This window comes from Etheostoma cragini, chromosome 17, assembly GCF_013103735.1.
Source record: "Etheostoma cragini isolate CJK2018 chromosome 17, CSU_Ecrag_1.0, whole genome shotgun sequence".
NCBI classification, from domain to species: domain Eukaryota; kingdom Metazoa; phylum Chordata; class Actinopteri; order Perciformes; family Percidae; genus Etheostoma; species Etheostoma cragini.
Window position 1 is genome coordinate 14,224,795 of NC_048423.1, and position 23,727 is coordinate 14,248,521.

The following is a 23,727-nucleotide window of genomic DNA, read 5'->3' on the forward strand; positions in this document are numbered from 1 at the left end:
TTTACTGTTACTGTTGCTGTTGATGTTATTAGTTTTCTAGAAAACGCTATTTACATATCAACTCAGAAAGGCATGTTCACTGCATTTAAATTGTACACATTTGATGGTTGTGTAGTACATCAGATTTTGTTTTTTTCAGGGCTTGAAATTAACTTTTTCTCAGTGTCTCACAACTGTTCCAAATTCTTCTTTCAACTGTCCCAGACTTAACAACTAATGTCCCAAATTTAAGTTATTTCTTCATTCCACATGATTAAAAAAAAATAATTAAAATATAGTTTATTATAAACTATTTATACTAGTTAACTGGCATCACTTCATTGACTCACATTGAAGTTCTGCTAGTCTTTCCCTGCATTGATATCGGAAAGTAAATATTTGAAATCAACCTAGGTGACTGGCCATAATCAGTTTTCATCAGTTTCTTGTTTATTTCTAACTGATTAATTAATGCATCGTTGCAAACTGTAGTGCATAATGCTAACCAGTTTTCTAATGGTTTTACAGCAATGGAAAACAAACACTTTGAACATGTCTCATAGTAAACACTGAGTTTTTATTTTTAAACACAACAATATAACAGCTTAACAGTTTAACATACAGTTCAGTTTGATTTGAGTTTTTAGGTACATCACTATCGTAATGCCGGACATTGCCACCTCATTTTTGTTTTTAATTTGGACACCCAACAATAAATGTGATGTATATTCCATGACGCATAAAGGTAATAATTTAATTTGTAATAATACCTTTCTCTACTGTCTCAGAATTGTACACATTGCATACACACAACAAAGATAAGTTTATCTTTGTTTCCCAGGTGCAATATTTCTTATCCCTGGGACAATGGGACATTTTCAGCTCTGGTTTAGTAGCCACATTTGGAAATAGAAGTATTCTAAAAAACAAAACAAAACATTTTCTCTCTCTCTCTCTCTCTATATATATATATATATATTTTTTTTTTTTTCCAATTACACCCTGATGTTTTTCCCCTGCAAAATCAATGTCTCAGATTTTGATTATAGTGAAGTAGGAATTGAAGAATAGAATGGTAGAAAACACTATTTTGGCATGTTTTGTATTTTCCTATTTGAATGAAGTCAGTGAAGGAATACCTGTTACTGCAAAAGCTAATAGAGATACAAGATTGAAATTGAAAAAATTTAATTTAAAATGTATTTAGTCTCGGAACTGATCATAAACAGGGATTACTGCCTTGTTGGGCTTACACTATTAACCAATACACTTCTGACCATGCCTCAATGTGGTCCAGGTTGCTTTTAGAGTTACACTCAGGCACATCCATTTCAATTTGGGTATGCAGCATTTTACTCCAAATTAGAACTTTCTGTTCCAAGTTTCCCAATTTTTTTTTTTTATGTAATGAAACCAGTACCAATGACTTAAAATATTCAAACAATTTTCTACCATAGTATTTTGAGAGTCTAATCAAGGTAGTACTTTGTTCACTTTGTTAATTTTGTGCTTTGATAACTTTAACGAAATGTACACACAGAATATTTAAGTCTTTGTAGATGAGTAGAATTATTTTTATATCAAGATAAATGGTTCCATAAGCCAATTTTGTTATAACTTAAATAACTTGTAGGTCTCTGTAGTTTGATTAAAATCTAATTGCATAATGGGACCAGTTGTTGGAGAACAAGGAACAGTTTGTGCGCCACATACGTTTCAAAACTCCCTTAACAAGGAACTCCTATTGGGTCTTTGACTTTTTGGCCTTTACACTTTGCTCAGTTTTTAGAGAGAAGTTTAAATGTTGGTTTCCCCTATGCAACACCCTAGGAAATTCACTATGAAGTAGCAAGCAGTGCGAGGTACTCTTTTATGGTGCTATGGGAACATTGTATCTGTTTCACATAAATACCTTGCTAGCACATCACTTTTATGTTATAGCTGATGTAAAGCAAGCTGATTTTGGCTGAACAGCAGCTCACCTCTTTCAAAACTATACTAATGCATTCAAAATATGATACTCTGAATACGTAATACATTGTATAAGTTGATGCATAGTTTGTTCATATTTTGAGTTATTGGCACTTTGTCGTGTGCTGAATGTGTTCTTTATGCCTTTGTCTCCTTTCACATTCAGTTCTCCACGGCCTCGTTCATCCTCTAAACACATAATGATAAAATTGGTTCAGAGGTGGTAAGGACAATACTTCTCTTTGTGTTTTACTTTGAATTCATCCTTTGAGGCACTTACTTGTTTGTTTTATTATAATTTTTTTATACATTGCATGTGAAAAGAAAAACTGGACACCCCACACTGACAGAGAAAAAGCAATGTTAACATTTCACTCATATTGGAGACTGTCGCACTGCAGCTTTTATATCGTTCTCTTGTCCCCCATATCAACCATGAGAGAGTTAGCCACCTATACCTGCATTTCACATAGCATTTCCAGGAGTCATGGAGGAGCGCAATCTCTTGTCACGTTTCCTCCCCTCCTGGAATGCACTGGGGTGAATGTGTGCAAAGGTCAAATAGTTTAGGCTAGGGTTCCTTCTGCCTGAGTGTCTGAGCACTTTGTAGTGGGCGACTCCGTTTGACTAGTTCTTGTTGATTCACAGTTCATGATTTTGACCCTGGTTTTTGGCCTGTGTGTAGTGGGCGTACAGTGCTAAGCATTGGGCTAGACCCATGCATTTAGATAGTTGCCGTTTGGCTTGCACATTGTCTCCCATAATTCGGCAGAGTATTACATGTGGAGTATGTCAGCTACAAGAAGACTTGAATGATGTGGAGATACAGTAAGTCACCAGTTGCTGAGTGAGATTGGCAGGGCATTTCCAGTGAGGCATGGCTTGGGTTTGCATGCAAGCAGATCGTGGGATTGTGGATGGGGAGCTCAAAAGCTGTGGTTATATTGGTCCCAAGCTTTCTACACTGTTATGTGACCACAGTCCGGCGTCTGCAGTCTATATGTAAAGATGACATATTATGAATGAAGAGTTGGTGAAACCTTTAACATATAAATCTGTATATTGGCATGAGGCCAGCAAGTAAGTTCATCCACTGTTGGCAACAATTGGTATGTTTATTTTCAGTGCATTGATTAGAGTTTGTTAATTACGTTTTATTGCAACTTTCTCACTATACACCAGGTTTTCTCGTTCACTGTATACCAGTCAGGGGTGTAAAGAAATGTCTGTGTGCATGCAGTCAAAGTCAATTTGCATTGGTGTGAAGATTATTTAACATCAGTGTTTCAGTTTTGACGTGCTATGACATTCCTCTTTCATTTGTTTTTTACAGCTCTGTGGAAAGTGTGCTGAAAACGCTTGTGAAAAGCTGCAGACCGTAAGTACATCTCAATCCTTTGTGATGTATGTGTCTTTGACTGTCTCTTCTTTTTAAATTTTGGCTCTTGTAGGGTATTAACAGGACTCCAAGAATTACATTTTTGTAATCAAATGTATAACTATATTCGAAGAATTCATTGATTTTTTCATTTCATTTCATTCATTATTGTTTTTTATTAAGTTAAGACATTCAATAAAAGGTGTATATATAGAAAATTACAATTCTGTAAAGCTGAGCTGATAGAATATAAAACCTCTAAATATTGGTCATATTTTGGATGCTGTAGTGGATGAAGAATCCAAATGTTGTGTTTTCACACTGCTTCATATACCATTGGTGAGCCCTTGGACTCGTCCCTCAGTTAGCACTTAGGCAGATAATCCTATTATCTCATCTAATTCTGTCTTGTGTGAGAGTGTCCTGTCATTGTGAGAAGGGAGAGTGATTTGTGGTCAGCTGCTGATGAGCTGTGAAGCAGCGGTGAGGCAGAGGGAAGAAGCCTTGGTTGAAAGTTACAGGGTTTACACAAGCACACAATGAACCATGACAATCCCCCTGTGGGACTATGAGTCCAGAGGAATCAAAGGATTTACCCTTACAGCTAAAAATGTGCCAGTCGTATGACTTGTAATCTCATGTTTGAGTAACATTGCGCACTACCATTGAAATTGCAGTAGCTGCTTTGTACAGATGGTCTTGATGAATAGCATCTCAAGGCAGGGCAAGGCAAGGCAGCTTTATTTGTATAGCACATTTCAACAACAGGGCAATTCAAAGTGTTTTACACAAAAAAAATTAAAAGAAATAGTTAAAAAATACAAACAGATAAAACACAAGAATAAACAGTTAAAAATTAAATATAAAAACAGATAAAACACAAAAATAAAAGTTTCAGTGCAGTATAAGAAATTAAACATTAAAGAAATGAACAATAATTTAAAGAAAGGCAACATCAAAAAGGACGGTCTTCAGCCTTGATTTATAAGAACTAAGTGTAGCAGCGGATTTGCAGTTTTCTGGAAGTTTGTTCCAGATATGAGGAGCATTTACAACTGAACGCTGCTTCCCCCTGTTTAGCTCTGACTCTGGGGACAGAAAGCAGACCTGTCCCAGACAACCTGAGAGGTCTGGGTGGGTCATAGTGTAGTAGCAGATCAGAAATGTATTTTGGCCCTATATCGTTCATTGATTTATAAACTAGCAAATGTACTTTGAAATCAATTCATTGAGGCACAGGAAGCCAGTGTAAAGACTTCAGAACTGGAGTGATGTGATCCACTTTCTTGGTCTTAGTGAGGACCCGAGCAGCAGCGTTCTGAATCAGCTGCAGCTGTCTGAAGGATTTTTTAGGGAGACCTGTAAAGACACTGTTACAGTAGTCAAGTCTACTGAGGATGAAAGCATGGACAAGTTTTTCCAAATCCTGTTGACACATAAGTCCTTTAACCCTTGATATATTCTTAAGGTAATAATAGGCTGACTTTGTAATTGTGTTGTCCGCATAACTATAGTAACTTATGTTGTTATTTTTCCATAATCTATGCCAGTGGAAGCATGTAGATGATAAACAGAAGAGGCCCAAGAATGGAGCCTTGGGGAATTCCGCATGTCATATTTGTATGCTCAGATGTATAATTACCTATTGACACAAAGTAGTCCCTATTCTTTAAGTAGGATTCAAACTCAGAGTAAAGACCGTTATATGCTTTTGCTTTGAAGCTAACACAGACGGTCTTATTATTTTTATTTTGAATTTATGTAGCGTAGTTTTTTTTGTGTTTAGGTGTGTGTGTGCTGGTGTTTTGTAAGGGACCTAAGAGGATTGTGCATCTTTGTAATGCCCTCTAAGCTGCTCTGCTGGTTGGAATACTTCAAGTGCCCATATATACTGTACATATTCATAAGCTGATAAATTATGTTATAGAATTCTTGTCATTGGCTTCATTCCCCCCACCCGAAATAGAATTGTTTTTCTCTCTCTGTTCATACAGATACTTTTCAGACTCTGCTACTCAGGAGATGCTGGATGAATGGAGACCACTCCTCTGTCCCTTTGATGTCACCATGCAAAGAGCAATCAGCTACTTTGAGCTCTTTCTTACCACAACTCTGCCTCCGGAGCTGCACCATAAAGGGTTCAAGTAAGACACTTCTCAGTGTCTCCTATGAATGGATGGGATGGGCATGAGTAATAAATTCCTTTATTGCTTACCGTTATGAGGGAACTCAAGGGGTTAATGAGAGAACTCAAGGGGTTAATTAGGGAAATAAAGCTCTTAGTTTTTTTATTCTAATAAATAAACACTGCTTGTTCTTTGTAGGCAGAACAATAAATCAGCGTATAAATGTTAAATTAGAATGTCACTGTTTGGTACAGTCCTAATGGGAACTGTGAACGTTATGATTGGAAATTGGCATTATGTATCATATACACTGCTATCCATTGTTAATGCTGCTTTTGCCAAGCGCTTTAAGATGCGTTCTAGGGGGACGGGATTGGCCACAATCTTTCTAGCATGCTTCAGAGTCCTGGTGGCGTACAGGTCCTGGAGCGGCGGCAGTCAAATATCCGTAATCATTCTCCAAAATTGCAGACTCCCACCTTTTTAAGAAAAGTGTAAAAATATATACATTGTTGAAGATTTGTCAAGTTGAGTGTCCCCTGACATAGAAAAGCGGACATCCCGAGCCCAATTTAACCAATAATTACCTTATGGCTTATAGCGTGTTCATTTCATGCCCATTGCTGCTTGTCAGATAATTGCGTCCCTTGGTTACCTACGGTCCTGTAGAAAAACGGGTTTCATGTTTTCAGAATTTTGATACCAAAGTACCGGGTCTCGGGACATCTGTAGTTAAATGCCACATGTATGTTGTTTGTAGGGTTGTCTTCTGCTTTTGTAACCATTTGTTTGTTTGACAGGTTATGGTTTGATGAGTTGATCACCTTATGGTTGTCCGTGCAAAATCTTCCAAGCTGGGAAGTGGTGAGTAGATTGTTTAAAATATGTTTGAATGGACTTCTGGTCAGTATTTCTGGCCTCCCAGTGTAACATGTTCTCCTACTTCTTTGCAGCATCTGGTCAACCTCTTTGCTCGCTTGGCCAATGACAACATTGGCTACATTGATTGGGACCCTTACATCCCTAAGGTTTGTCACTTAAAAAAAAGCTTTTTTTTCTTAATAACTTGTTTATTTTGATTTATTTTGTGGCACATGCTCTTATGCGTGGCCTGACCTCTATAATTTGGGCTCATGGTGTGTATTTCATTTCCAATACTGCTTGTCATAGAATAAACTATTAAGTTTCCTTGTTGCTCTTGGCCACTTATGGGATGTGACTAGCATCATGCTTGCATTCCAACTGAGTGTCTGTTTTGATCCATGCAACAGCATGAGTTACAAATAAACATACACTCCCGACCCGTTGAGCCCAATTAAATGTGATGGCTTTTATCAGTTTTACACCAAATAAGTCCACATCAAAATAATCAGACATGGAATATTTAACCCTAATTGTTTTTGTTTTTTTACATGTCAGATTTTCACAAGAATTTTGAGGAGTTTGAATCTCCCTGTGGGGACCAGTCCGATGATGGTACCACGTTATGTCACTAATGCCTATGACATCAGCCATGTGGTGCTTTGGGTCTCATCCCTCCTGGTTAGTTCATTGTTCATAAACTTTCTGTTCGTTAAATAATTGCAGCCACATTTAGTGTAAAGATTATGGTCACAATCACCTTCACTGTGTCACTTTCAGGGTGGACCCAGCAAGCAAGCTCAAGCACAGCTCAGTGGCCTTTTCAACAGTATTACATCCTTCTTTCACCCATCAAACCATGGCCGCTGGTTGGTGAGTCACTTTTTTCTTACACACAGCACTTTTTTTATTGACCCAATAGGGTCAGCAGGTCAGACATTTACTTTTCTTTGGAAAATAAATCATAGCTGATGAATAAAGGACATTTTAGGGAATTTAACTTCTTAATTATGTATTAAATAGTATTAAATAAAATCCTAAATTATTTTGAACAACTACTCTGCTTCATCTCAACCGTGTAGGTGTGGTTTGATCACATTTGGATAATAATAATAATAATAATAATACATTTTATTTATTTTATTTTATGAATGACAGTGTTATCAAATTTATTTTAAAAGTATCTAAACTGATTGATACATGGAAAAAATGACATAATGTTTTACCAACTGAGGCCCGCCTACTTCAAAGTAAAAGCAAACAGTGACAACTAAAAATATAGCATAAGAATAATGATAAAAAACTGAAATCAATAGGAAACATGAGTCTTGCTAGTTTGACTGCTACCAAATACATCACTCACCAAGCTTGTTCCTACTATAATTCTAACACAACAATACAGCATGCCATGGCACTCGGCAGCATCTCAATAACAGTGCAGACAGATTCACTCGTAGGGCTGGGCAATATAGAGAAAATCAAATATCATGATATTCTCGACCAAATACCTCAATGTCGATATTGTGACGATATTGTATTGTTGACTGTTGCTGCTTTAACAAAATGTTATTTACACAATGAGATTGTTGATAAATATTCTCCAGAAATGGTGATAATGACTTAGTGGGTAAAGGTAAATAACAGAACAACTAGAACAGTCTAGTAAGTTCAGAACATGACATCCAGGTAAAGCCAACACTTACCATATTACGATATCTAGTCTTATAGCACGATATCGATACAACATCAATATTTTGCCCAGCCGTAGTCACTCGTCATCATTTTTCTAGGAAGCTTCCTGAATCTATGTATCAACTTAAAAAAAAACAAGAGGACATGTGAGTGAGATGAGATGACTGCAGTGCTATTAAAGGTCACTGGGAAGAGGGCCAAATGCCTTTCTGTTTTGAGGACCCCCTCTACTTGATTTGAAGGACCACAAGCAGCCTTGTGTCCTCATGTTGCTTGGATCCAGGTGAGGGGGTCATCCACTTACAGTAGCTGTGGTTTTACCACACTAGTGCAGTGCCAGTTTAAAACGCTTGGCCTGTGGTATTGCTGCTTTTAGCTTTTCCCAGAACCATTGTACCCCAAAATACACATAGACCAATAGAAGGACCCCAAAGTCACTAGTATACTACCAACTTCCTGTGTACTTTTAATTCAGAGGGAAACGTTGTACTACTACATTAGCCTAACAGAGAAATGTTACCGGTTTTGTTGAAGATTCAGATTTTCCTCACGGAGTACAACAATTAAAATATAATGCATTTTAATTAATTCAACTGTCCAGCATTATATTAGAGTTGAAAGCTCTACCTTGAACAGACATTAATTCAATTACAAGTACGATGTGCTGATATCGCCTTTCTTTTACGCTTCACTTAAGGTGAGAGTGATTTGACTGTCCTACAGTAATTGATCCCCATAATATGCACACATACATGCAAGAAAAGCAGACAAAGCTTGGTTCACAGTGTCTTGGTTTGTTTTTGTGTCCATTATGTCATCTGTGTCACCAGATGCTCCATACTATCTAACTGTGTGTCACCCCTTTTTTCATGTATCTGTCTTTTTTCTTGTTGTCCCTCTGTCCTCATGTCCAGATGAAGCTCATGAAGCTGCTCCAGCGTCTCCCAGCAAGCGTGGTACGGCGGCTGCACCGAGAGCGCTACAGAAAGCCCACATGGCTGACACCAATACCAGACAGTCACAAGCTCACAGAGGAGGACGTCACAGAGTTTGTGGAGAGTATGATGCAGCCGGTGCTGCTGGCCATGTTCAGCAAGACGGGCAGTCTTGATGCAGCCCAGGCCCTGCAAAACCTAGCTCTAATGAGGCCTGAGTTGGTCATTCCCCCCGTGCTGGAAAGGTAAGTCTGTGTTGAACTAGAGAATCTCAAGGATAAATCATGGACCCAAGTCCCACTTTAGATCAGAGGCAAGGATACATTTTGAAATAAACACAAAGGGCTAATTGTTCTCCGTCTCTACCGTAGAACATACCCCGCCCTGGAGACTCTAACAGAGCCCCACCAGCTGACAGCCACTCTGAGCTGCATGATTGGTGTGGCACGAAGCCTAGTGTCAGGGGGGCAGCGCTTTCCTGAGGGGCCCACTCACATGCTGCCCCTGCTCATGAGGGCTTTGCCCGGCGTTGACCCAAATGACTTCAGCAAGTGCATGGTGCGCTCCAGGGTTATTCATGTCTACCTTCTTCTTACTGTATTTTTGGTGTTTTTCAACTGATACAAAACATTCCTTTTCCCCACAGATCACATTCCAATTTATTGCTACATTTGTGACTCTTGTGCCTTTGGTGGACTGTTCGTCTGCCCTACATGAAAGAACTGACTTGACGGAGGTGAAAAAATATTATTTGTTCTGGCCTTGTCAATGATTAAACGCTAAGTGTTAAATGAGCTTTGCGTATAGCGTTTTTATATTTTCTGTATGACTTCCAGGTGGAAAGAGAGATGTGCTCAGCCTCAGCTGAGTTTGAAGACTTTGTGCTTCTGTTCATGGACAGGTAAGGAGTTTTGATGAACATTCAAAGACAAGTCATTCATCAGCACCTCTTGCTTCAAGTTACGCAGTTGACAAACTGAAATAATTCTCTGTAAAATATTGGTCCTATTAGTGCTCCTTGGTTAAAGTGTGAGTAGATACGGCAAAGATACTGCACGGTGAAACTGGTTTATTTGGAGAAGAAATAAAACTATTGATCATATTTTGACGGAGGATATATCTATCACAGGAACAAGTCACATTGGTGGCTTTTGAATTTGTTGTTCAGCTACATATTGAATCACTGATTGATGTAAAAAAAGAATATATATATATATATATATATATATATATATACACACAAACACACACACACACTTTGTATATATACATTTTACAGCATTTATGAGACATGTATAAGTAGACAAAGCATCATAACCAATATTTACTCCATTCAGTATTTAAACAATATTTGAATTTTTTGTTATCTTGACAGATGCTTTGCCCTGATAGACAGTAGCACCTTGGAACAAACTCGCGAGGAAACAGAAACTGAGAAAATGACTCATTTGGAGAGTCTGGTAGAGCTCGGCCTATCTTCCACCTTCAGTACCATCCTCACACAGTGCTCCTTGGACATCTTTAAGGTTGACTTTTCACACACGTCATTCCGCATTTTCGATTTTCTTAGGTATATGTGTATGTAGTATGTATGTGTGTGAACATATTTGTTACATTATTTTAACAGGTGGCTTTGGAAAAAGTGTTCAACTTTGCAACCACCAACATCTTTGAGACCCGTGTAGCTGGGAGAATGGTGGCTGACATGTGCAGAGCTGCTTCCAAGGTGAGTCTTGTCACTCAGACTTTTTGTATTGGCCTAAAGCATCATCCTCCTGTAGTTTATTAGTTTATGACCTTCATCCTCCCTCTGCTTCTGTTTTCAGTGTCACCCTGCAGAGTCACTCAAGTTGTTTGTACCACACTGCTGCAATGCCATAAACCAAATCGCTGTCAGTAAGTGTTCACCACACAGGAACACGTTTTTCTACAACAGGAGGTTTTCAAACTCATGACCCGTATTTTCTTCCATGAGTTTTTGTCATTTGCCTGACACACTTCTTTTCAACAGATGAGGAAGTATTGAATGACGAAGAGCTTGACAAGGAGTTTTTGTGGAATCTCCAGCTACTGTCTGAGGTGATTTAGACCACTCAATATTTAATAACTTAACTCTGAAATTCCTGCATTTACCAACACCTCCTATCTATAATTCTGTATCTTACTGTATATTTTCCTACTTGCCATGTGCACCCCAGGTGACTCGGGTGGATGGTGACAAGGTCCTGCCATATCGTTCTAACTTGGTCCAGATTTTGCAGTTGACCCTCCACCTTAAGTGTAAGCAGGGCTACACTCTAGCTTGCAACTTGCTGCACCACATCCTTCGTTCTTCAGCCCTCATCTACCCCACAGAGTACTGCAGTGTGCCAGGAGGCTTCCACCAACCAACCAGTGACTACTTACCCATCAAGGTACTAACATTGATTGGTTATCAAGTATATAAAATATATATACATATTATTGATGATTTCAGAAGCTTAATCCAATCAGTTTTACATTTACTTTAAATTGTAACCAACAACAGTCTTACTTTGTCCCTGTATATGCAAGGTAAATTTGTGTTTAGAAAACTTCCATTACCAAATTTGCGCAATGTTTTCATCATACTACTCTTATCAACCCCACAAACCAGTGAGAGATTGGGTTTTAGAAACGCTTTCAGAAATTTGTTTTCAAACCAGATAAGCGATACAACTCTGTGGCACTCCCTGTGACCTGGTTTGAATAATTGTCCGAGCCTGTCTTTAGACAGCCAGTGAAGACATCCTCCACTTTAATCCAATTATGTTGCTTCCTTGATGGAGGCATAGATAGTTAGATCACTTTACTGGATTACTGTACAACAAGAGTGATACAATGTTCCACATGTGTATACCTCAGTCACCACAGTACTACTAGTACTATGTTGATATACTGTATGTCTAACCACATATTACATCGCATACCTTTAGCCACTTAACACAAAAAACATGTTGCAATAGAGATGCAGTTCTTCAAATTATGATTTGATGTGTGCTGGGGATGTCTGCTTTTTTCTTTTAACTAGAGAGAAAAACGAAATCCTGTCTGTCCAACCGGAAAGTTTGTGTGTTGACATTTAAGTTGCATTGGCAATATTCAAGTCCTACTTGGTATATTTCCACATGTGAACCAGATGAGGCAGTAACAAATTCAATGTGTTTCTTTCCCTAATTACACATAAATAGTGGATATCTGAGTGGAACCACCATAAAATGCAAATGGGTTCACTTTTATTAGGTGGTGTTAATGTAGCCTGACATTGTTTTCTAACTAGTTAAGGTATAAAAAGTATAAGCTTTTCTCATTGTCTTTATCCCACTCAGGAGTGGGGTCGTCCTGGGGACCTGTGGAATTTGGATATCCGGTGGCATGTGCCCGGTGTTGAGGAGACGTCCTTTGCTTTTTACTTACTGGACCTGATCCTCCAGCCTGAACTTCAGCGCCTTCAGAGATTTGCACAGGGGGAACAGGACATGAGCAGGTATGGAGGAAAAGTGTGCACTGTTGTGCTCCCTACAGAAATTAGATTTGGATTTCTACTCACTAGATGCACATTGGATTCAGTCCACTTTTCTTTTCTTTTTTTCTTTTTTTGGCGCTGCAATGCAGTTGATAGGTGTTGACTTTGTGTATTTCAGAGATGACGTCCTACAAAGCCTGACCATTATTCAGCACTGCCTCCTTGGAGCTGGGAGTCTGATGCCTCCGCTTAAAGGAGAGCCCATCCCTGAACTGTAAGCAGTTGCATTCATAAAATAAAATCAGTCCTGACCAAGCAATCCTGAGAAAGACACTGTTGGTTAACAAATGTTAGTTCAAGTCTTCTTTAGGAAAACAATTAGCAGATGTGTTGGGGTCTTCTGGAGGGAGAGACCAAGGAGTTAGAAGATTTCATATCTGATACAAAAGTAAAATCAGTAGAAGCACATACATCATAAAAATACATACTGGATTGGCACAAAACAGAGAAATCTCCATGTACGAGTTACATAAATATGACTGTATGATGAACCTAATATTGGACCGATGTTTCAAAGCACATTTTTATTTCACAAAATTTGTTATTTAGACACCATTTAAAAATGAACGTAGTTAACTTGGCTTTGAACTTTCTTTTTCTCTCAGGGTCCATAGTATGGTGAATCTAGATGAGACCAACCTCTACACAGGAGTGGAGTATGGTACACAAATCACTTTTTTATTAACAGTTGGATGATAAAGCTGTTGCCCACAGTACTTGTTAATCATAGGGTTGTTGAAGTATAACTTGACACTGTAATATTATCTTTGCCTGCAGATGACTCCAGAGAGAACTACAGGGATGCTGCCTGTAGAGTGATGAGACAGCTGCTACGTAAGTGCTCACTCTCTTTTAGGCTTGTGCTCTTTTTTTTGTTCTAAAGCCACATCTCTAACCAAGTTGTAGTCACATTTAACTTAACAGACAAGCTCAGTATAGGTCTTTGTCCTGCCATCTGATTTCATTTACCTCTTCTTGCAGATTACATCCTTGAGCACTCTGAAGATGACACCAAGTCTCTTTTCTCCATCATCAAGGTAGGCTGGCAGAAACATGATAGCATTTATACACTTATTTGAATATGTTGAATTATATGCTTCCTTCAGGGTTCAGGCTATCAAGTTGATTTGCATGTTGCATTCTCCCCCTTACCAACATTTGCTGATATATTTGGCTCGTGTCTACTAAACTGCTGTATACCTCGTTTACACATCCTTCAAACCAAACATACACTCATGTGGTATATTTTAGAATGCCAAATTGAAGCAGTGTTTGTGTGTAAGTTATTCTATGCTGCGTGAGACTTTGTGTAGGCAAAGGTTATCACTGAATTTATTTGATTGATTTCATTTTTCCATCTTGAATCACTCACAATCTCAAAACCAGTAGCGGATGTATTGTTCCTATCTCCCAACACTAACCACCATTTTTGTCTTGTGATACCTTTCAGATTATCAGTGACCTTTTGCACTTCAAGGGTTCTCACAAACATGAGTTTGACTCCCGCTGGAAGAGCTTCAACCTCGTTAAGAAATCAATGGAAAACAGAGTAAGAAATGTTATTGAACTTTTGTTACTTTAATACGACTTTTAATATCTGTTCATTTATACCAAGTAAAATCATGATTGCAATATATTAAACAACGTTAACGCATATTTTCTTCATATCGTGCAGCCCTAATTGTTGATACTGACTGGTAATGTAGAGTGTATAATGCCTTTCCGTTGAACTTGCAGCTTCACGGCAGAAAGCAGCACATCAGAGCTCTGCTAATAGACAGAGTCATGCTCCAGCATGAGGTAAGTCCTTTATAGGAACATTGGGTAATTTCTCTGTTGTTATTTTTTTTAATCATTTCTGAATTTGAATCTTGATTTCTAAACTATATCTCTTTTTTTTATCAGCTGCGAAAGCTGACAGTAGAAGGATGTCAGTACAGGAGTATTCACCAGGAACTGATGAGGGATCTGTTGAGGCTTTCTGCAAGCACCTATAGTCAAGTGAGTTCCACAGGACACTCTACAGCAATGCATTATCTCCATTATATCAAGGCATTTATCCACTTCCTGGTTTGTTAAGTGTCACTGAGGAGTTATTACATAAATCAAAAATACGTTTGATTAGTGTTCTTAATACACCTTAAGTGAATAATAGGCTAAATGAGACTTTTTATCACCTTCCAGGTACGCAGCAGAGCTCAAAATGTGTTGTACACTGCATTGGCAACCTACAATTTCTGCTGCAGAGATCTGATCCCCCATGTCCTAGAGTTTCTCAACCCAGACAACAGCAGTGTCACACAGCAGCAGTTCAAAGTAAGACGGTCCTCTTTGGCACATCTGCTCTACAACATAAATGTCCCAAAGTTTTACATTTGCAACAATTCAAGTTTCATATTTTCTCAATAACATTACATCTCCAGGGTGCCTTGTACTGTCTTCTGGGGAATCACAGTGGAGTGTGCCTGGCCAATTTGCATGACTGGGACTGCATCGCCCTGACATGGCCTGCTATTGTACGCTCTGGCCTCAGCTCAGCCATGTCTCTGGAGAAGCCCTCCATTGTGCGGCTCTTTGATGACCTCGCAGACAAAATCCATCGCCAGTATGAGACCATTGGCATCGACTTCTCTGTAAGATAATTCACTTAGGAGAAGCTTTTTGACGCTGCCAGAATTTTCTTTTCAATACTGACGGAAAGTTAAATCAACATTGAATTTGGTCCTTAAAAAACTTGATAAATGAAGAAACATTCTGCGGTCAGTAAATTACTTCTGGTACCAGGAAACGGACTACACACATCAAAAGCTGAATAAAGTCAGTTTATTAATTCCCGCCCCGAACAGCAAAGCTACAAAGAAAACAAGGTCATGAAGAGGGGCCTGTATGGTTCCTCTCAGCTGTTTAGCCTTTTTCTCTAAGCAAATCTAGTCAAAACCAGTTTCCAAACAGCATCTCTCACCCCATAGCCTTCTAATTGTTATGACTGGACTGTCTCTGAACTTTCTATCACGTAAAAGGTTGCAAAGCCCCTTTATGGAGTTATTAAACAAATCATTTAACAGGGATTCAGCAATTTTACATATACAGTCAATTTCAGTACTTTTCTACAACAAAGCTAGCTACTAAATAAAAATGTGTACCCATATTACTTTCTGCTCTCAGTCACTCCAACATAGATATGCAAGGAAAAGCCAATCTGGTGTCAGTCTCCCTACAGTGTCAGTTTAATTTCCCTCCCACAATTGGACAGATGCTATAGGTTTTATCTTTTTCATCCCTTTAGATCCCTGGGGAGTGCTGTGCTGTGGCCAAACAACTTATGATTACTGGAAATCCTGTTCCCAAGGAGCCTGTTCCTTCAGAGGACGAAGTAGCAGAAGGTTTGAATAGGCAGGAGCTCAAGAACTCTGAATCTGTTGAGTAAGTTCACATCAGGAACAAGAACAAAGAGTCATCATCAAGCCAAATACCTTTCCCAAAATTTGGCTCCTCCTCTTTGAGCAACTACTTTGATGTAAAATGGCTAACCCCACAGAATAAAACACTTAAAATCTCTGTGCATACTCTGCATACAACTTTCATGTGAACAAGAGTAAGTTTGGTTACATAAAGTTTTTAAATACTAATACTGTTTTACCTTTTTTTAGGAAATATAAACAGCTCATTGCTGATCTGCTGGACTTCCTCAATAGGAACATGTGGGTTAATTTAATATTTATTAAATCCTGTTTATATTTATCTATTAGTCTCTAACACCTGCTTTGTTTAACATTCCAGGCCTTGGAAATTCGAACACATTGCCATTGGCTTCCTGTCATTGCTTCTGAGAGATGACCATGAGCTCCCCCCACCTGCTGTTACATTCTTTGTCAAAAGCCTCAACCATGACTCCCTCTATGTCCGCAAGGTTTGGCCTACACATATTATGAGACATGCAGTAGCAGTGCTATGATTCTACAGCATATAGTTTCACTCCAGTCTCTCCTGTTTCCTGGTTTGAAATTTCTTATTTTCTCCTTTAGGTGGCGATATCAGCTGTTGCAGGAATAATGAAACAAATCAAGAGGCCGCATAAGAAGGTCCCTATCAGCCCATCTGAGCTCTGTAAGCACCATAAGTTTTGTTTGTCTAGTGTTCATTTATAGGAACATTTCAGTTTTTGTATTTCTAAAACAAAAATCTTTACTCATCTTTGATAGGTGGAGTGAAGGAGCTAAGTGGTGTCGTAGCAGCCGGGGACCGCCTAGACAACCAGTGGCTCCAGTATAACAGCAGCAGCCTGCCACGCACACAGCAGGACTGGGATAGCTGTGTGTTTGTGGAAAAGACCCACTGGGGATACTACTGCTGGCCAAGGTTTTCATTTAATGTCTTAAACATTTTTCTTTAGCTTTTGCTGTCTTGGTATTTTAATTATTTGTATTGTTATCTGTCAGACAAAAAAGAGTATAGGGTGTGTGCCAATTACAGGGGTATCACACTTCCCAGCCTCCCTGGTAAAGTCTACTCCAAGGTGCTGGAAAGGAGGGTTTGGCCAATAGTCGGACCTCGGATTGAAGAGGAACAATGCGGATTCTGTCCTGGTCGTGGAACAACGGATCAGATCTTTACTCTCGCAAGGATCTTGGAGGGGGCCTGGGAGTATGCCCAACCAGTCTACATGTGTTTTGTGGATCTGGAGAAGGCGTATGACCGGGTCCCCCGGGAGAAATTGTGGGAGGTGCTGCGGGAATATGGGGTGAGGGGGTCCCTTCTCAGGGCCATCCAATCTCTGTATGACCAAAGCGAGAGCTGTGTCCGGGTTCTCGGCAGTAAGTCGGACTCGTTCCAGGTGAGGGTTGGCCTCCGCCTGGGCTGCCCTTTGTCACGAATCCTGTTTGTAATATTTATGGACAGGATATTGAGGCGTAGTCAAGGCGGGGAGGGGTTGCAGTTGGAGTGCTTTCTTCGGGTAGGGAGTGAGTCCTTACCCCAAGTGAAGGAGTTTAAGTACCTTGGGGTCTTGTTCGCGAGTGAGGGGACCATGGAGCGTGAGATGGGTCGGAGAATCGGAGCAGCCGGTGCGGTATTACATTCCGTTTATCGCACCGTTGTGACGAAAAGAGAGCTGAGCCAGAAGGCAAAGCTCTCGATCTACCGGGTAATTTTCGTTCCTACCCTCACCTATGGTCATGAAGGCTGGGTCATGACCGAAAGAACGAGATCCAGGGTACAAGCGGCCGAAATGGGTTTCCTCAGGAGGGTGGCTGGCGTCTCCCTTAGAGATAGGGTGAGAAGCTCAGTCTTCCGAGAGGAGCTCGGAGTAGAGCCGCTGCTCCTTTGCGTCAAAAGGAGCCAGTTGAGGTGGTTTGGGAATCTGGTAAGGATGCCTCCTGGGCGCCTCCCTAGGGAGGTGTTCCAGGCACCGCCAGGTGGGAGGAAGCCTCGGGGAAGACCCAGGACTAGGTGGCGAGATTATATCTCCAACCTGGCCTGGGAACGCCTCGGGATCCCCCAGTCGGAGCTGGTTGATGTGGCTCGGGAAAGGGAAGTTTGGGGTCCCCTACTGGAGCTGCTGCCCCCGCGACCCGATACCGGATAAGCGGATGAAGATGGATGGATGGATGGATGGATCTGTCAGACAAAATCTTTTATCTTGTTTTTATGTACCATCACCTCATTTCTGTTCTCCAGAAAACTGATGATGTATGCACCACCGGAGGAGCAACCCAAACAGGACCTGACCAGAGAAGAAATGACAGAGGTTTGTCATACACACCCCCTAGGAAACATAACACATTCAGTAATTACAATTAAAGAAGTAACTGTCTTGTAAATTACGTTCCATGCCCTTCCCAACAGCGGGAACAGATCATCTTTGACCATTTCTCAGACCCGGTATTTATCAACCAGTTCATTGAGTTCCTCTCTCTTGAGGACCGTAAGGGAAAGGACAAGTTTAGCCCTCGCAGATTCTGTTTGTTCAAGGTGAGATTTCCCTGAGAGTATTGTTAGATGCAGAAAGCAACATAAGTCAGTCAATGAAGAAATTAATTTCTTCACCTTTTCTGCTATGTTCAGGGATTGTTCCGCAATTTCAGCGACGTCTTTGTTCCCTTGCTGCGGCCACACATGGAGCGCCTTGTGGCCGACTCCCATGAGAGCAAGCAGCGCTGTGTTGCGGAGATCATCTCTGGACTGATCAGAGGCTGCAAGCACTGGAGCTACTCAAAGGTACGGAATTGAAACTCTCATTGAGTAAGGTGGCTAGATGTTCCACGTTGGAAAGTCATCTGATTTTGTACATGTGAAAAATAAATAAAAATGCTCCTGTCATAAGTCTTACAAACAAATTAGTACATGCACTCGTTTACAGGTTGAGAACCTTTGGGAGGTGTTGTGTCCACTGCTCCGTACTGCCCTGTCCAACATCACAATAGAAACGTATGCAGACTGGGGAACCTGTATTGCCACAGCCTGTGTAAGTGCTTGCTTGTTTATATCCATCATGTCTTTATCCATACATTTGTCAAACTTGTGTTACTCATCCTTCCTTCCATACGATGCACATATGATATTTCTGTTTCGTACAGGAGAGCAGAGACCCACGCAAACTCCACTGGCTGTTTGAGATGCTAATGGAGTCTCCAGTCAACGGAGAGGGGGGCTCCTTTGTCGATGCTTGGTGAGTAGAAGGGTTGCTGCCTGAAGCAGATGTTGATGTGACTGACAAACTTTGATGATTTTGCTTCTTTTTCCTTTCCAGTCGTCTTTATGTGCTGCAGGGAGGTCTAGCTCAGCAGGAGTGGCGTGTTCCAGAGCTCCTTCACAGGTTGCTGCAATACCTGGAGCCCAAACTAACACAGGTCTACAAAAATGTACGAGAACGCATTGGCAGGTGAGATCCTTTTTACACCCCATAGTAAACGTGAATGTACTCTTTGTCATTACATTTTTTTTTTTTCTTCTTAGTGCTCTTTCTGTCTCATCTTATTCTCTCTAAATTTGTATCCTTCCAGTGTGCTCACGTACATCTTCATGATCGATGTCAACTTGCCCTACACTCAGCCTACCACCTCCCCGCGCATTTCGGACTTCACAGAGCGAATTCTGTTGCAACTTAAGCCTCTAATGGAGGGTGATGAGGAGATCCAGAACCACGTGGTTGAAGAGAATGAGGTGGGAGAGCAGGATGAGAGGACGCAGGCCATCAAGCTCCTCAAAACAGGTTGGGGAATTACTGCAATTGCATTGTAACAGCGCTTTCCACACTCTGCTCTTTTAAGGTCTATCCATAGATTTTCAATTATGTTGAGGTCAGGAGATTGTGAAGGCCATGGCAATAACTTCAGTCTACACCTTTTGATTTAACCAACCATGAATTTTCTTCTCCAAACGTACCTTTGCTCAAAGTTCTATTTTAACCTCATCGGTCCACAGAACTTGTTTCCACAATGCATCAGGCTTGTCTATATGTTCATTTGCAAACTTCAAACTCTAATTTCTGTGGTGAGGACTTAAAAGAGGTTTTCTTCTGATGACTCTTCCATGAAGACCATATTTATACAAGTATCTCTTTAAACTGGAATGGTGTACCACAACTCCAGTGTCTGCCAGGTCTTTCTGGATGGATCGTGCAGTCAAACGTGGGTTTTGACTTGCTTTTCTCACAATCCTGCGAGCTGTTCTGTCTGATATTTTTCTTGGTCTTCCAGATCTTGCTTTAACTTCCACTGTTCCTGATGACTGCCATTTATTAATTTAATTTTGAACAGAGGATCTTGGCATCTGAAAACGCTCTGCTATCTTCTTTTAGTGCTCTACTGCTTTGTGAGCGTCAAATATTTTCAGTTTCAGTTTTCTATTCTAGGCAATATATTAAGTAGTATGGTTGGTTGTGACATCACAACCACCTCATAGTCATGAGAGCTCTATAAAGGCACTGTTTCATTTCTCTGTGGACTGAGAGTTTTGATACTTTCACACTTACAGTATTTAAAGTACATTGCACCTGCTTTATAATAAAAAAGACATCTCACTTTTTACAATATGGGACTTTAATTTTAATCTAAAAAGTAATCTTTTTCACAAAACACCCACAATTAAAGCAGAGCCTCAATTTTGTAACATAATGTCTGTCTTCAAATGTCTGCAGTGCTGAAGTGGCTGATTGCAAGTGCTGGTCGCTCCTTCTCCACTGCTGTCCCAGAACAACTGCGGTTGCTTCCCTTGCTCTTCAAGGTAAAGCACTCACGCGTTAACTCTGATAGCTTCGATCTGCTAGCCACTTCACTACCGAATTTAATTTTTCAACACTTAATGTATACACCATAAAGGGACTTAAATGACGCCAACCTTTCCATTAACCTATCTCTGTCCTCTGTTCCAGATTGCTCCAGTCGAGAATGATGACAGTTACGATGAACTGAAGAGGGATGCAAAGACCTGTCTGTCTCTGATGTCCCAGGGACTCCTTTACACAGAACAGATACCCATGGTCCTCCGTGCCCTGCAGGAGGTGAGTCATCTGGGAGATGTAGCAGTTATTCCACTTTTCACCTGCAGTTCACATGACTGGGCTGTTCACAGCCCCTCACATATTATATAACTTGTAAGGTTAATACGCAAAAAGATAAAATGTTCAAAGGGAAAGACAACTGGAGACGATTTTAGAATCTGCCCTCCTGATCATTCTTGGGATTATCTGTTAGCTAATATGTTAGGCCAGGACAATAGTTACAACAGCACCTTTCTGAACCAGCAAGAGCACCGTGCTTAACATGAAAATAAAGAGAAATAAACAACTGGTCACATATTCAGATTTTTCTGTTACCCATTTGATATTGTATAGATAATGAGTGGTATTCTCCAAAAAGTATCTCCATTGCAAAAAGACTCATCCAGGACATGGTATGTTCCTCATGTGGGGAAAAAATGCCCAGAGTATGTCATTGATGTGTTTATTGTTGTGTACTGCAGATTGCTGGCAGCAGCTCCTGGCATGCTCGCTACACGGTGCTCACATACCTCCAGATTATGGTTTTTTACAACTTGTTCACCTTCATGAGTGACCAGAAAGCAGTGAATGACGTCCGGTCATTGGTGATACGACTGCTGGAGGATGAGCAGCTCGAGGTAAAAACAACCATTCATTCAACTGCTTAACATCAAAGTCAATAAAAACATTGCCAGTCTGGTATAACCGTCACAAGAAGACGGTTGAAAAATGAACAGACATAAAGGCGGTCTGATTATATAATCGCTAAGCTATCAGTCAATGCATGCTTGTTTATGCTAGCAGGCGGTCTCACTGTCTTTCAGTGTAGTGATTCAGCACTCCTCCTGGCTCTCAACTCTCTCTCCCCCACCCTCCAGTCCTCTAGCTGTTGCTATGGAAACCACAGGCTGCAGTAATCTGTTGCTATGGCGATAATGTTCAGATTGAAGGAGGATGAGAGGGAAAGGGATGGAGTAAAGACAAAGGAGATGTTGGGGGAAGGATGGAAGTAGCCATTTTTATTTGTCCCCTTGAACTAACCTAAGCCTGGTTTATGACTATATGGCGGTATATGGCGGTTTATGACTTGCATGGCTCTTATTTTATCAAGATCAGCTTTATTTATGTATTTTAGTAGCTAACACTGGTGCCAAGACACAGTTCTTGCATGTAATGACCCGTTTCTTTATTACATTACTTAGTGACCTATATCACACAAAACGCCAAGTTTTACTCATGAGGAATCAACCTTCCCTTCAGAGGGAAAAAAAATCTATTCCATTATTTAGACAAAACAAAAAAACAGTATAACTTAAAAGTACACCGAAGAGGAAGGCTGTAATGTAAATGGGCCCTATTTTAACGATCTAAGCACAGGGCGCGAATTGCAGGTGCGTATAGTCCGTGTCCAAATCCACTTTTGCTACTTTGACGGCGGAAAAAAAGGTCTGTGTGCCGGGTGAATGCTTTTTAAAGGGTTGTAGTTAGTGTCTTCATTAATACATAGGTGTGTTTTGGGCTTAACATGCAATAAACCAATCAGTGTGTCATCAAAAGCAGGCGTGTTTGTACCTTGGCGCATTGCTGTTATGATGGCCGATCTTCACCTTAGTTTTATTTTTAATCTTTTGTGTGTGTGTGTGTGTGTGTGTGCGCGCTGTGCACAAGACTAGGCGCATTTCACTGATGCGCTGTCAACATTAAAGGAAATGCTGCTCTGTTGATATAAGACCAGGTTTTTGTTGGTCAATGGCGCAGTCACTTTCTGCTGCCGCAAGATAGCAATACGCCAAGAATTCACCTGACCTCCCTGTAAGACCTGCACGCCCATGGGTGCAAAGATGGGCGCAGGTGCATTTGCTATGTGGGCGGGGGACGGGAAATTAACATCCGTGTCGGTCTTAAAATAGCAAAGACACTTGCGTCAGGCTTTGCGCCGTGCTGCGCCGGGTACAAGATAGGACCCATGAAGTTACAGCAGCCTGCTCTCCTAACGTCCACACGCCTGTGCTGAATGTGGTTACGCATTTCTCTGGTTGAGTGGTTATATGCCAGTTTATTCTGACACAGCCTATAAATCCGTATGATTCACACACGGAGGATGACTCAATAACAACCGGGTTCTCTTTTAGTGTATAAATCAGTCTAAATGCTACTTTCTAATGTGCCAGTGAGTGGCACTTTACATTTGAAGTGTCCAATTAACAGACAATTGGCTCGATTCTCATCTTACTAATCAGTAGTCTGCAGGTTTTCACGTCACCTTTTGGTAACGCCTCAGCCCACTTACCTCGACTGAGGTAGTATTAAAAAAGTTCCTGTACCTTTGAACTTCAACCTTCCCATCCCCTCTTTCTGCGGCTGTTTTCTAGGTACGAGAAATGGCCGCAACTACACTCAGCGGCTTCCTTCAGTGCAATTTCCTTTCCATGGACGCCCCCATGCAGGCAAATTTTGAGGCTATGTGCAAGACTTCCTTGCCTAAGAAAAGGAAAAGGGAGCTTGGTTCTACAGTGGACACTATACCATCTGCTGGTAAGGAGCTTACCAGCCAGAATATACGATGATATACTCATTCTTTTCTCTCTCATTTTAATGGAATCCCTCCTGTTGTGTTTTTGTAGACCTGGTGCGGCGCCATGCAGGAGTTCTTGGGTTGAGTGCTTGTATTCTCTCCAGCCCATATGATGTGCCCACCTGGATGCCTCAGCTGTTGATGGACCTGAGTGCTCACCTCAATGACACACAACCTATTGAAGTAT

The 23,727-nt window shown here is 40.6% G+C and overlaps 1 protein-coding gene across 2 annotated transcripts in view; it reads left to right on the forward strand.

Moving 5' to 3' along the window:
* Positions 1-23,727, forward strand: part of psme4a (proteasome activator subunit 4a) — a 29,183-nt gene that overhangs the window by 2,685 nt on the left and 2,771 nt on the right. The window contains exons 5-47 of one of the 2 annotated variants that reach the window (XM_034897381.1): positions 2,117-2,173; positions 3,284-3,328; positions 5,323-5,472; positions 6,255-6,318; positions 6,408-6,482; positions 6,874-6,996; positions 7,096-7,188; positions 8,922-9,187; positions 9,314-9,500; positions 9,589-9,678; positions 9,779-9,843; positions 10,318-10,468; positions 10,570-10,668; positions 10,769-10,838; positions 10,954-11,021; positions 11,141-11,356; positions 12,290-12,447; positions 12,605-12,700; positions 13,092-13,147; positions 13,264-13,320; positions 13,468-13,523; positions 13,937-14,035; positions 14,224-14,286; positions 14,392-14,487; positions 14,671-14,802; positions 14,910-15,119; positions 15,773-15,909; positions 16,137-16,187; positions 16,267-16,396; positions 16,512-16,593; positions 16,689-16,845; positions 18,163-18,232; positions 18,331-18,456; positions 18,550-18,702; positions 18,845-18,949; positions 19,062-19,153; positions 19,235-19,366; positions 19,488-19,696; positions 20,624-20,709; positions 20,858-20,986; positions 21,448-21,603; positions 23,338-23,500; positions 23,590-23,723. In XM_034897381.1, the coding sequence (XP_034753272.1) occupies positions 2,117-2,173; positions 3,284-3,328; positions 5,323-5,472; positions 6,255-6,318; positions 6,408-6,482; positions 6,874-6,996; positions 7,096-7,188; positions 8,922-9,187; positions 9,314-9,500; positions 9,589-9,678; positions 9,779-9,843; positions 10,318-10,468; positions 10,570-10,668; positions 10,769-10,838; positions 10,954-11,021; positions 11,141-11,356; positions 12,290-12,447; positions 12,605-12,700; positions 13,092-13,147; positions 13,264-13,320; positions 13,468-13,523; positions 13,937-14,035; positions 14,224-14,286; positions 14,392-14,487; positions 14,671-14,802; positions 14,910-15,119; positions 15,773-15,909; positions 16,137-16,187; positions 16,267-16,396; positions 16,512-16,593; positions 16,689-16,845; positions 18,163-18,232; positions 18,331-18,456; positions 18,550-18,702; positions 18,845-18,949; positions 19,062-19,153; positions 19,235-19,366; positions 19,488-19,696; positions 20,624-20,709; positions 20,858-20,986; positions 21,448-21,603; positions 23,338-23,500; positions 23,590-23,723 (4,954 nt within the window). The remainder of the gene's footprint in view (positions 1-2,116; positions 2,174-3,283; positions 3,329-5,322; positions 5,473-6,254; positions 6,319-6,407; positions 6,483-6,873; positions 6,997-7,095; positions 7,189-8,921; positions 9,188-9,313; positions 9,501-9,588; positions 9,679-9,778; positions 9,844-10,317; positions 10,469-10,569; positions 10,669-10,768; positions 10,839-10,953; positions 11,022-11,140; positions 11,357-12,289; positions 12,448-12,604; positions 12,701-13,091; positions 13,148-13,263; positions 13,321-13,467; positions 13,524-13,936; positions 14,036-14,223; positions 14,287-14,391; positions 14,488-14,670; positions 14,803-14,909; positions 15,120-15,772; positions 15,910-16,136; positions 16,188-16,266; positions 16,397-16,511; positions 16,594-16,688; positions 16,846-18,162; positions 18,233-18,330; positions 18,457-18,549; positions 18,703-18,844; positions 18,950-19,061; positions 19,154-19,234; positions 19,367-19,487; positions 19,697-20,623; positions 20,710-20,857; positions 20,987-21,447; positions 21,604-23,337; positions 23,501-23,589; positions 23,724-23,727) is intronic. The other variant, XM_034897382.1, reaches the window with a different exon arrangement.